Below are 14,115 nucleotides of genomic sequence, written 5' to 3' on the forward strand. Positions count from 1 at the left end.
TTAATACCCCCATAGAATTTCCCACGAATACTCAACAAACTTATACCTCTGTAATTTGAACACTCACCTTTATCCTCTTTGTCATTGTACAATGGCACTATTCATGAATTCCGCCAATCCTCACGCACTTTACCATGAGCCATGCATTCATTTAATATCCTTTCCAATCAGTCAACAACACTCACCCCTATTCATAATAAATTCCACTGCAATACCATGCAAACCCGCCGTCTTACCGGCTTTCATTTTCCGTAAATCTCTCAGTGCCTCTTCTCTGTTTACAAAATCATTCCCCCTAACCCTCTTACTTTGCACACCACCACGACCAAAACACCCTGTATCTGCCATTCTATCATCCATCATATGCAACAGACCTTCAAAATACTCACTCCATCTCCTTCTCACATCACCACTACTTGTTATTCCCTCCCTATTAGCCCCCTTCACCGATGTTGCCATTTGTTCTTTTGTCTTACGCGCTTTATGTACCTCCTTCCAAAACATCTTTTTGTTATCCCTAACATTTAATGATACTCTCTCAAGCCAACACTCAATTGCCCTCTTTTTCACCTCTTGCATCTTTCTCTTGACCTTCTGCCGCTTTCTATTATACATCTCCCAGCCATTTGCCCTATTGCCCTGCAAAAATTGTCCAAATGCCCCTCTCTTCTCTTTCACTAATGATCTTACTTCTTCATCCCACCACTCACTACCCTTTCTAATCTGCCCACCTCTCACGCTTCTCATGCTACAAGCATCTTTTACGCAAGCCATCACTGTTTTCCTAAATACATCCCATTCCTCCCCCACTCCTCTTACGTCCTTTGCTCTCACCTTTTCCCATTCTGCACTGAGTCTCTCCTATACTTCTTTACAAAAGTCTTCTTCCAAAGCTCACTTACTCTCACCACTCTCTTCACCCCAACATTCTATCTTCTTTGCTGAAAACCTCTACAAATCTTCACCTTCGTCTCCATGGGATAATGATCAGACATCCCTCCAGTTGCACCTCTCAGCACATTAACATCCAAAAATCTCTCTTTCACGCGCCTATCAATAAACACATAATCCAATAACGCTCTTTGCCATCTCTCCTACTTACATACGTATACTTCTCTATATCTCCCTTTTTAAACCAGGTATTTCCAATCACCACTCCTTTTTCAGCACACAAATCTACAAGCTCCTCAGCATTTCCATTTACAACACTGAATACCCCATGTACAATAATTATTCCCTCAACTGATACATTACTCACGCATTGAAATAACCCATCAATATAACCAGGTCTCGCGCATCAAAACTGCTAACACACTCACTCAGCTGTTCCCAAAACACTTGCCTTTCATGATCTTTCTTCTCATGCCCAGGTGCAGAGGCACCAATAATCGCCCATCTCTCCCCATCCACTTTCAATTTTACCCATATCAGTCTAGAGTTTACTTTCTTACTCTCTAACACATACCCCCACATAATCCCACAACTCCTCTCACTAACCCCTGACTTTACTCCCAAAGCATTCCTAAACCTCTCTTTCCCTTTACCCTTGAGCTTCGTGTCACTCAGAATCAAAACATCCATGTCCTCTCCTCAAACATACTACCTATCTCTCCTTTTTTCTATTCTTGGTTACATCCACACACATTTAGACACCCCAATCTGAGCCTTCGAGGAGGATGAACTCTCCTCGCGTGACTCCTTCTTCTGTTTCCCCTTTTAGAAAGTTAAAATACAAGGGGGGGGGGGGGGGGGTTCTACTTCCTCGCTCCCGTCCAATTTAATTGCCTTTTACGATACGTGGGGAATAATTGGGAAGTATTTTTTCTCCATTATCCCCATATACATATATATATATATATATACATATATATATATATATATATATATATATATATATATATATATATATATATATATATATATATATATATATATATATATATACACACACACACACACACACGCATATATATATATATATATATATATATATATATATATATATATATATATATATATATATATATATATATATATATATATATATATATATATATATATATATATACATATATATACAAATATATATACATACATATATATGTGATGTCTCCATGGTTGTTTAATTTGTTTATGGATGGGGTTGTTAGGGAGGTGAATACAAGTGTTTTGGAAAGAGGGGCAAGTATGAAGTCTGTTGGGGATGAGAGAGCTTGGGAAGTGAGTCAGTTGTTGTTCGCTGATGATACAGCGCTGGTGGCTGATTCATGTGAGAAACTGCAGAAGCTGGTGACTGAGTTTGGTAAAGTGTGTGAAAGAAGAAAGTTAGGAGTAAATGTGAATAAGAGCAAGGTTATTAGGTACAGTAGGGTTGAGGGTCAAGTTTGAATGGGAGGTAAGTTTGAATGGAGAAAAACTGGAGGAAGTAAAGTGTTTTAGATATCTGGGAGTGGATCTGGCAGCGGATGGACATGGAAGCGGAAGTGAATCATAGGGTGGGGGAGGGGGCGAAAATCCTGGGAGCCTTGAAGAATGTGTGGAAGTCGAGAACATTATCTCGGAAAGCAAAAATGGGTATGTTTGAAGGAATAGTGGTTCCAACAATGTTGTATGGTTGCGAGGCGTGGGCTATGGATAGAGTTGTGGGCAGGAGGGTGGATGTGCTGGAAATGAGATATTTGAGGGCAATGTGTGGTGTGAGGTGGTTTGATCGAGTAAGTAATGTAAGGGTAAGAGAGATGTGTGGAAATAAAAATGGCGTGGTTGAGAGAGCAGAAGAGGGTGTTTTGAAATGGTTTGGGCACATGGAGAGAATGAGTGAGGAAAGATTGACCAAGAGGATATATGTGTCGGAGGTGGAGGGAACGAGAAGTGGGAGACCAAAATGTAGGTGGAAAGATGGAGTGAAAAAGATTTTGTATGATCGGGGCCTGAACATGCAGGAGGGTGAAAGGAGGGCAAGGAATAGAGTGAATTGGATCGATATGGTATACCGGGGTTGACGTGCTGTCAGTGGATTGAATCAGGGCATGTGAAGCGTCTGGGGTAAACCATGGAAGTTGTGTGGGGTCTGGATGTGGAAAGGGAGCTGTGGTTTTGGGCATTATTGCATGACAGCTAGAGACTGAGTGTGAACGAATGGGGCCTTTGTTGTCTTTTCCTAGTGCTACCTCGCACACATGAGGGGGGAGGGGGATGGTATTCCATGTGTGGCGAGGTGGCGATGGGAATGAGTAAAGGCAGACTGTGAATTGTGTGCATGGGTATATATGTATGTGTCTGTGTGTGTATATATATGTGTGCATTGAGATGTATAGGTATGTATATTTGCGTGTGTGGTCGTGTATGTATATGCATAGTGTATGGGGGTGGGTTGGGCCATTTCTTTCGTCTGTTTCCTTGCGCTACCTCGCAAACGCGGGAGATAGCGACAAAGCAAAATTAATAAATAAATACATATTTTTTTTTTTTTTTTTCCAAAAGAAGGAACAGAGAAGGGGGCCAGGTGAGGATATTCCCTCAAAGGCCCAGTCCTCTGCTCTTAACGCTACCTCGCTATCGCGGGAAATGGCGAATAGTATAAAAAAAATGTATATATATATATATATATATATATATATATATATATATATATATATATATATATATATATATATATATATATATATATATCCCTGAGGATTGGGGAGGAAAATACTTCCTACGTATTCCATGCGTGTCTTAGGAGGCGACTAACAGGGGAGGGAGCGGGGGAGCTGGAAATCCTTCCTCTCGTTTTTAGTTTTCCAAAAGAAGGAACATAGATGGAGCCAATTGAGATATTCTATGAAAAGCTCAGTCCTCTGTTCTTAATGCTATCCCACTAACGCGGGAAATGGCCAATCATATGATAAAGATAGAACATATGTACAGAGCATCAGACTGGGGAAGAGCACTGTGGTTTCAGAAGTGGTGGAGGATGTGTAGATCAGGTGTTTGCTTTGAAAAATGTATGTGACAAATACTTAGAAAAGCAGATGGAATTTTATGTAGCATTTATGGATCTGGAGAAGGCATATGATAGAGCTCATAGAGATGCTCTGTGGAAGTTATTAAAAATATATGGTGTGGAAGGTAAGTTGTTGGAAGCAGCAAAAAGTTTTTATCAAGGATGTAAGGCATGTGTAGGAGTAGGAAGAGAGGAAAGTGATTGGTTCTCGTTGAAAGTTGGTTTCCGGCAGGGGTGCGTGATGTCTACATGGTTGTTTAATTTGTTTATGATAGGGTTGTTAGCGAGGTGAATGGAAGAGTTTTGAAAAGAGGGGCAAGGATGCAGTCTGTTGTGGATGAGAGAGCTTAGGAAGTAAATCAGTTGTTGTTCGCTGATGATACAGCGCTGGTGGCTGATTCGGGTGAAAAACTGCAGAAGCTGGTGACTGAGTTTGGTAAAGTGTGTGAATGAAGAAAGCTGAAAGTAAATGTGAATAAGAGCAAGGTTATTAGGTACAGTAGGGTTGAGGGACAAGTCAGTTGGGGGGTACGCTTGAATGGAGAAAAACAGGAGGAATTGAAGTGTTTTAGATATCTGGGAGTGGATTTGGCAGCGGATGGAACCATGGAAGCGGAAGTGAGTTATAGGGTGGGGGAGGGGGCGAAAGTTCTGGGAGCGTTGAAAATGTGTGGAAGGCGAGAACGTTATCTCGGAAAGAAAAAAATGGGTATGTTTGTGGAAATAGTGGTTCCGACAATGTTATATGGTTGCGAGACGTGGGTTATAGATAGAGTTGTGTGGAGAAGGGTGGATGTGCTGGATATGAGATGTTTGAGGACAATATGTAGTGTGAGTTGGTTTGATCGAGTAAGTAATGAAAGGGTAAGAGAGATGTGTGGTAATAAAAAGAATGTAGTTGAGAGAGCAGAAGAGGGCGTTTTGAAATGGTTTGGTCACATGGAGAGAATGAGTGAGGAAAGATTGACAGAGGATATATGTCAGAGGCGGAGGGAACGAGGAGAAGTGGGAGACCAAATTGCAGGTGGAAAGATGGAGATTAAAAGATTTGAGTGATCGGGGCCTGATCATGCAGGAGGGTGAAAGGCGTGCAAGGAATAGAGTGAATTGGAACGATGTGGTATACCGGGGTTGACGTATTGTCAATGGATTGAACCAGGGCTTGTGAAGCGTCTGGGGAAACCATGAAAAGTTCGGTTGGGCCTGGATGTGAAATTTTGATGAAGGCTATGATGTAATATTTTGTCATTTTATGTAAATATCTTGTCCTTTATCTTCTGAATACTCCAAGTGATTCCTTTGTCATTTCATCTCTGACAGCTCGTCATTTATCACTGTCCTCCAGTCCCGAGCCTGAAGAATTTTGATGATTAGTCCTACAAAATAAACTCTGCAGAACCCTAGTTTAGGAGGGAATAGGGAGTTCTGAGAGTCAGAAATAGTAACAAGGTTCATTTGTTAAATTTACAACCATCACCACCATAACACGCTAGTATTCAGATACCCAAGGAACTGAGGAGAGGACTGCCACCTCCCTACCTCCAGACATTTTTTCCCTCGCGAGGCAAGGAAACAATACGGGACTTGAGAAAGATCCTCAGGGCCATCTACTGGTATCCATCACCGCTGTACAACGTTCTTTCGTAATCTTTTTTCTTCGTTCTAGTACAGTGTTATCCCTGAAATATATCCCAAGATTTCTTATGTGGTATCGTTATTGTCTTTCAGATTTACGAGGTAGAGAAGGGGATGGACCAAGTGATGGCTGAAGGCTTTTCATACATCGCGCATGAGAAAAGGATCAGGAATTACATATTACCGTATTACCAAGATAAATATGGCAACTCGCTCCTCCATCTAAGTACCACGGAGTATCCTGTCCTGGGTGGTAATTCTTGGGGTATGAGGTAAGTTGACAGAAACTACAAGAAAAAGCCTTTTCCATTTACATGTCCCAAAAGTATCAGCAAAGCTGAAAAAACAAGAACAATGGGACTTGCAATGGGACTTGGGACAATGTCTTTGCAATGGGAAATACATGAATTATCGTTTTGAAACCCGGTTTGGTTTTCAAATAATTTACAGTGGAACAAATATGGTGATGTAATCTTACGTCTATGGCGTCTTAGTGTAGATCCTTTAGAATTCAAAAATGAATTCATAACTTGTTTCCTTATGTACTTACCTTTCAGAATTAAGGACGAAGTCTGTTCAATTGAATACATTGATAACGAGATATTATGTCTTATGTTCAAAGTCTACAGAAAGCTAATGGGTGCATTCGGCAAACCATTGTGATGAAGTTGGGACCTTTACTTTTACTTGTATCGTTCTTAGTAACGAAGATTTTCTGAACTCTGAACGAAGAAATTGAATACATCTATGATATAACACGAAAACTTCATTTTCCAAATATGTTATTGAGACATACATAGAAATAACAAAGGAAAACTTACTAGGGGATATAAGGTTCAGCAATGACCATATATATATATATATATATATATATATATATATATATATATAGGAATAAAGTGTAATGAACGCGCACCTTCATAGAACATACAAACCTCCAACAGCCAGGATGGAACCTGGGACCCCTTGTGCAAGAGGCAGGCATGTTAACCGCTAGGCTAAGGGGCTGTATAATAGGAAACAACTATACGAAATACTAAGTATTCGAATACCCTTCGTCTCACAGTGGTGAGCAACGGGGTCTATCGGTTGTTTCCGAAGAGAACACATAGCCAGCTGATAGCGTTTTACCGAACCTAATTGTACAACGCGGAGTTATATGAATACGAATAAAGTGTATATGAACGCGCACCTTCATAGAAAATACAAACCTCCAACAGCCAGGATCGAACCTGGGACCCCTTGTGCAAGAGGCAGGAATGCTAACCGCTAGGCTAAGGGACTGTATAATAGGAAACAACTATTCGAAATACTAAGTACTCGAATACCCTTCGTCTCACAATGGCACCCATTAGCTTATATAACTCCGCGTTGTACAGTTGTACAGCATCAGATTGGGGAAGAGCAGTGTGGTTTCAGGAGTGGTAGAGGATGTGTGGATCAGGTGTTTGCTTTGAAGAATGTATGTGAGAAATACTTAGAAAAGCAAATGGATTTGTATGTAGCATTTATGGATCTGGAGAAGGCATATGAGAGAGTTGATTGAGATGCTCTGTAGAAGGTATGAAGAATATATGGTGTGGGAGGCAAGTTGTTAGAAGGAGTGAAAAGTTTTTATCGACGTTGTAAGGCATGTGTACGTGTAGGAAGAGAGGAAAGTGATTGGTTCTCAGTGAATGTAGGTTTGCGGAAGGGGTGTGTGAAGTCTCCATGGTTGTTCAATTTGTTTATGGATGGGGTTGTTAGGGAGGTGAATGCAAGAGTTTTGGAAAGAGGGGCAAGTATGAAGTCTGTTGTGGATGAGAGAGCTTGGGAAGTGAGTCAGTTGTTGTTCGCTGATGATACAGCGCTAGTGGCTGATTCATGTGAGAAACTGCAGAAGCTGGTGACTGAGTTTGGTAAAGTGTGTGAAAGAAGAAAGTTAAGAGTAAATGTGAATAAGAGCAAGGTTATTAGGTACAGTAGGGTTGAGGGTCAAGTCAATTGGGAGGTAAGTTTGAATGGAGAAAAACTGGAGGAAGTAAAGTGTTTTAGATATCTGGGAGTGGATCTGGCAGCGGATGGTACCATGGAAGCGGAAGTGAATTATAGGGTGGGGGAGGGGGCGAAAATCCTGGGAGCCTTGAAGAATGTTTGGAAGTCGAGAACCTTATCTCGGAAAGCAAAAATGGGTATGTTTGAATGAATAGTGGTTCCAACAATGTTGTATGGTTGCGATTCGTGGGCTATGGATAAAGTTGTGCGCAGGAGGGTGGATGTGCTGGAAATGAGATGTTTGAGGACAATGTGTGGTGTGAGGTGGTTTGATCGAGTAAGTAATGTAAGGGTAAGAGAGATGTGTGGAAATAAAAAGAGCGTGGTTGAGAGAGCAGAAGAGGGTGTTTTGAAATGGTTTGGGCACATGGAGAGCATGAGTGAGGAAAGATTGACCAAGAGGTTATATGTGTAGGAGGTGGAGGGAACGAGGAGAAGTGGGAGACCAAATTGGAGGTGGAAAGATGGAGTGAAAAAGATTTTGAGTGATTGGGGCCTGAACATGCAGGAGGGTGAAAGGCGGGCAAGGAATAGAGTGAATTGGATCGATGTGGTATACCGGGGTTGAAGTGCTGTCAGTGGATTGAATCAGGGCATGTGAAGCGTCTGCGGTAAACCATGGAAAGTTGTGTGGGGAATGGATGTGGAAAGGGAGCTGTGGTTTCGGGCATTATTGCATGACAGCGAGAGAGTGAGTGTGAACGAATGGGGCCTTTGTTGTCTTTTCCTAGCGCTACCTCGCACACATGAGGGGGGAGGGGGATGGTATTCCATGTGTGGCGAAGTGGCGAGGGGAATGAATAAAGGCAGACAGTGTGAATTGTGTGCATGGGTATATATGTATGTGTCTGTGTGTGTATATATATGTGTACATTGAGATGTATAGGTATGTATATTTGCGTGTGTCGACGTGTATATATATACATGTGTATGGGGGTGGGTTGGGCAATTTCTTTCGTCTGTTTCGTTGCGCTACCTCGCAAACGCGGGAGACAGCGACAAAGCAAAATAATAAAGGTTGAAATAATATATATATATATATATATATATATATATATATATATATATATATATATATATATATATATATATATATATTCATTTCCCTAACCCTCTCACTGCACACCACCTCGAGAAAAACATCCTATATCTGCCACTCTATCAACAAACACATTCAACAAACCTTCAAAATACTCACTCCATCTCATTCTTACATCACCATTACTTGTTATCACCTCCCCATTAGCCCCCTTCACTGAAGTTCCCATTTGCTCCATTGTCTTAGGCACTTTATGTACCTCCTTCCAGAACATCTTTTTATTTTCCCTACAATTTGATGATACTCTCTCACCCCTACTCTCATTTGCCCTTTTTTTTTTACCTCTTGCACCTTTCTCTTGACCTCCTGTCTCTTTCTTTTATACATCCCCCACTCACTTGCATTTTTTCCCTGCAAAAATCGTCCAAATGCCTCTCTCTTCTTTTTCACCAATGATCTTACTTCTTCATCCCACCACTCACTACCCTTTCTAATCAACCCACCTCCCACGCTTCTCATGCCACAAGCATCTTTTGCGCAAGCCATCACTGCTTCCCTAAATACATCCCATTCCTCCCCCAATCCCCTTACCTACTTTGTTCTCACCTTTTTCCATTCTGTACTCAGGCTCTCCTGGTACTTCCTCACACAAGTCTCCTTCCCAAGCTCACTTACTCTCACCATCCTCTTCACCCCAACATTCTCTCTTCTTTTCTGAAAACACATACAAATCTTCACCTTCGCCTCCACAAGATAATGATCAGACATCCCTCCAGTTGCAACTCTCAGCACATTAATATCCAAAAGTCTCTCTTTCGCGCGGCTGTCAATTAACACGTAATCCAATAACGCTCTCTGGCCATCTCTCCTACTTACATACGTATAGTTATGTATATCTCGCTTTTTAAACCAGGTTTTCCAAATCACCAGTGCTTTTTCAGCACATAAATCTACAAGCTCTTCACCATTTCTATTTACAGCACTGAACACCCCATGTATACCAATTATTCCCTCAAGTGCCACATTACTCACCTTTGCATTCAAATCACCCATCACTATAACCCGGTCTCGTGCATCAAAACCACTAACACACCCATTCAGCTGCTCCCAAAACACATGCTTCTCATGATCTTTCTTCTCATGCCCAGGTGCATATGCCCCGATAATCACCCATCTCTCTCCATCAACCTTCTTCAGAGAAGAGGTAGTAAAAGCTTTGCGGAAGATGAAAGCCGGCAAGGCAGCAGGTTTGGATGGTATTGCAGTGGAATTTATTAAAAAAGGGGGTGACTCTATTGTTGACTGGTTGGTAAGGTTGTTTAAGGTATGTATGATTCATGGTGCGGTGCTTGAGGATTGGCGGAATGCGTGCATAGTGTCATTGTACAAAGGCAAAGGGGATATGAGTGAGTGCTCAAACTACAGAGGTATAAGTTTGTTGAGTATTCCTGGTAAATTATATGGGAAGGTATTGATTGAGAGGGTGAAGGCATGTACAGAGCATCAGATTGGGGAAGAGCAGTGTGGTTTAGAAGTGGTAGAGGATGTGTGGATCAGGTGTTTGCTTTGAAGAATGTATGTGAGAAATACTTAGAAAAGCAAATGGATTTGTATGTAGCATTTATGGATCTGGAGAAGGCATATGATAGAGTTGACAGAGATGCTCTGTGGAAGGTACTAAGAATATATGGTGTGGGAGGCAAGTTGTTAGAAGCAGTGAAAAGTTTTTATCGAGGATGTAAGGCATGTATACGTGTAGGAAGAGAGGAAAGTGATTTGTTCTCAGTGAATGTAAGTTTGCGGCAGGGGTTTATGATGTCTCCCCGGTTGTTTAATTTGTTTATAGATTGGGTTGTTAGGGAGGTGAATGCAAGAGTTTTGGAAAGAGGGGCAAGTATGAAGTCTGTTGTGGATGAGAGAGCTTGGGAAGTGAGTCATTTGTTGCTCGCTGGTGATACAGCGCTGGTAGCTAATTCATGTGAGAAACTGCAAAAGCTGGTGACTGAGTTTGGTAAAGTGTGTGAAAGAAGAAAGTTAAGAGTAAATATGAATAAGATCAAGGTTATTAGGTAGAGTGGGGTTGAGGGTCAAGTGAATTGGGAGGTAACTTTGAATGGAGAAAAACTGGAGGAAGTAAAGTGTTTTATATATCTGGGAGTGGATCTGGCAGCGGATGGAACCATGGAAGCGGAAGTGAATCATAGGGTGGGGGAGGGGAAGAAAATCCTGGGAGTCTTGAAGAATGTGTGAAGGTCGAGCGTGTTATCTCCGAAAGCAAAAATGGCTATGTTTGAAAAAATAGTGGTTTCAAGAATGTTGTTTGGTTGCGAGGCGTGGGCTGTATGTGCTGGAAATGAGATGTTTGAGAACACTATGTGGTGTGAGGTGGTTTGATCGAGTAAGCAATGTAAGGGTAAGAGAGATGTGTGGAAATAAAAAAAACGTGGTTGAGAGAGCAGAAGAGGATGTTTTGAAATGGTTTGGGCACATGGAGAGAATGAGTGAGGAAAGATTGACCAAGAGGATATATGTGTCGGAGGTGGAGGGAACGAAGAGAAGTGGGAGACCAAATTGGAGGTGGAAAGATGGAGTGCACAAGACTTTGAGTGATTGGGGCCGGAACATGCAGGAGGGTGAAAGGCAGGCAAGGAATAGAGTGAATTGGATCGCTGTGATGTACCGGGGTCGACGTGCTGTCAAAGGATTGAATCACGGCATGTGAAGCGTCTGGTGTAAACCATGGAAAGTTGTGTGGGGCCTGGATGTGGAAAGGGAGCTGTGGTTCGGGCATTATTGCATGATAGCTAGAGACTGAGTGTAAACGAATGGGGCCTTTGATGTCTTTTCCTAGCGCTGCCTCGCACACATGAGGGGGGGAGGGGAATGTTATTCCACGTGTGGGGAGGTGGCGATGGGAATGAATAAAGGCAGACAGTGTGAATTGTGAGCATGTGTATATATGTATGTGTCTGTGTGTGTATATATATGTGTACATTGAGATGTATGGGTATGTATATTTGCGTGGGTGGACGTGTTTGTATATACATGTGTATGGGGGTGGGTTGGGCCATTTCTTTCGTCTGTTTCCTTGCGCAACCTCGCAAACGAGGAAGACAGCGACAAAGCAAAAAAAAAAGAAAAAAAAAAAAAAAAAAAAAATATATATATATATATATATATATATATATATATATATATATATATATATATATATATATATATATATATATATATATATATATATATATATATATAAGGCAAAGGGGATAAGAGTGAGTGCTCAAATTACAGAGGTATAAGTTTGTTGAGTATTCCTGGTAAATTATATGGGAGGGTATTGATTGAGAGGGTGAAGGCATGTACAGAGCATCAGATTGGGGAAGAGCAGTGTGGTTTCAGGAGTGGCAAAGGATGTGTGGATCAGGTGTTTGCTTTGAAGAATGTCTGTGAGAAATACTTAGAAAAGCAAATGGATTTGTATGTAGCATTTATGGATCTGGAGAAGGCATATGATAGAGTTGATAGAGATGCTCTGTGGAAGGTATTAAGAATATATGGTGTGGGAGGCAAGTTGTTAGAAGCAGTGAAAAGTTTTTATCGAGGATGTAAGGCATGTGTACGTGTAGGAAGAGAGGAAAGTGATTGGTTCTCAGTGAATGTAGGTTTGTTGCAGGGGTGTTTGATGTCTCCATGGTTGTTTAATTTGTTTATGGATGGTGTTGTTAGGGAGGTGAATGCAAGAGTTTTGGAAAGATGGGCAAGTATGAAGTCTGTTGGGGATGAGAGAGCTTGGGAAGTGAGTCAGATGTTGTTCGTTGATGATACAGCGCTGGTAGCTGATTCAAGTGAGAAACTGCAGAAGCTGGTGACTGAGTTTGGTAAAGTGTGTGAAAGAAGAAAGTTAAGAGTAAATGTGAATAAGAGCAAGGTTATTAGGTACAGTAGGGTTGAGGGTCAAGTCAATTGGGATTTAAGTTTGAATGGAGAAAAACTGGAGGAAGTAAAGTGATTTAGATATCTGGGAGTGGATCTGGCAGCGGATGGAACCATGAAAGCGGAAGTGGATCATAGGTTGGGGAAGGGGAAGAAAATTTTGGGAGTCTTGAAGAATGTGTGGAAGTCAAGAACATTATCTCGGAAAGCAAAAAAGGGTATGTTTGAAGGAATAGTGGTTCCAACAATGTTGTATGGTTGCGAGGTGTGGGCTATGGATAGAGTTGTGCGCAGGAGGATGGATGTGCTGGAAATGAGATGTTTGAGGACAATGTGTGGTGTGAGGTGGTTTGATCGAGTAAGTAACGTAAGGGTAAGAGAGATATGTGGAAATAAAAAGAGCGTGGTTGAGAGAGCAGAAGGGGGTGTTTTGAAATGGTTTGAGCACATGGAGAATATGAGTGAGGAAAGATTGACCAAGATGATATATGTGTCGGAGGTGGAGGGAACGAGGAGAAGTGGGAGACCAAATTGGAGGTGGAAAGATGGAGTGAAAAAGATTTTGTGTGATCGGGGCCTGAACATGCAGGAGGGTGAAAGGAGGGCAAGGAATAGAGTGAATTGGATCGATGTGGTATACCGGGGTTGACGTGCTGTCAGTGGATTGAATCAGGGCATTTGAAGCGTCTTGGGTAAACCATGGAAAGCTGTGTAGGTATGTATATTTGCGTGTGTGGACGTATGTATATACATGTGTATGGGGGTGGGTTGGGCCATTTCTTTCATCTGTTTCCTTGCGTTACCTCGCAAACGCGGGAGGCAGCTAAAAAGAAAAGAAAATATATATATATATATATATATATATATATATATATATATATATATATATATATATATATATATATATATATATATATATATATATATATATATATATATATATATATATATATATATATATATATATATATATATATACATATATATATGTATATACATATTTATTTATCTATTTATTTATTCTATTTTCCTTCGTCGCTGTCTCTCGCGTTAGCGAGGTAGCGCAAGGAAACAGACGAAAGAATGGCCCAACCCACCTATATACACATGTACATACATATACATATATACACATACTGTCTGCCTTTATTCATTCCCATTGCCACCTCCCCACACATGAAATAAAAACCCCCTCCCCCTCAAGTGTGTGAGGTAGCGCTAGGAAAAGACAACAAAGGCCACATCCGTTCACACTCAGTCTCTAGGTGTCATGTAATAATACACCGAAATACAGCTCCCTCTCCATATCCAGGCCCCACAGAAATTTCCATGTTTTACCCCAGACGCTTCACATGCCCTGGTTCAATCCATTGACAGCACGTCGACCCCGGTATACCACATCGTTCCAATTCACTCTATTCCTTGCACGCCTTACATCCTCCTTCATGTTCAGGCCCCGATCACTCAAAATCTGTTTCACTCCATC

At 41.3% G+C, this 14,115-nt stretch overlaps 1 protein-coding gene across 1 annotated transcript in view; it reads left to right on the plus strand.

Annotated features, from left to right (window-relative positions):
• Positions 1 to 14,115, plus strand: part of LOC139760448 (glutamate receptor-like) — a 107,274-nt gene that overhangs the window by 57,365 nt on the left and 35,794 nt on the right. Inside the window, exon 7 of the mRNA XM_071683685.1 lies at positions 5,717 to 5,895. Within this exon, the coding sequence (XP_071539786.1) occupies positions 5,717 to 5,895 (179 nt within the window). The remainder of the gene's footprint in view (positions 1 to 5,716; positions 5,896 to 14,115) is intronic.

Source organism: Panulirus ornatus, chromosome 37 (assembly GCF_036320965.1).
Source record: "Panulirus ornatus isolate Po-2019 chromosome 37, ASM3632096v1, whole genome shotgun sequence".
Classification (NCBI taxonomy): domain Eukaryota; kingdom Metazoa; phylum Arthropoda; class Malacostraca; order Decapoda; family Palinuridae; genus Panulirus; species Panulirus ornatus.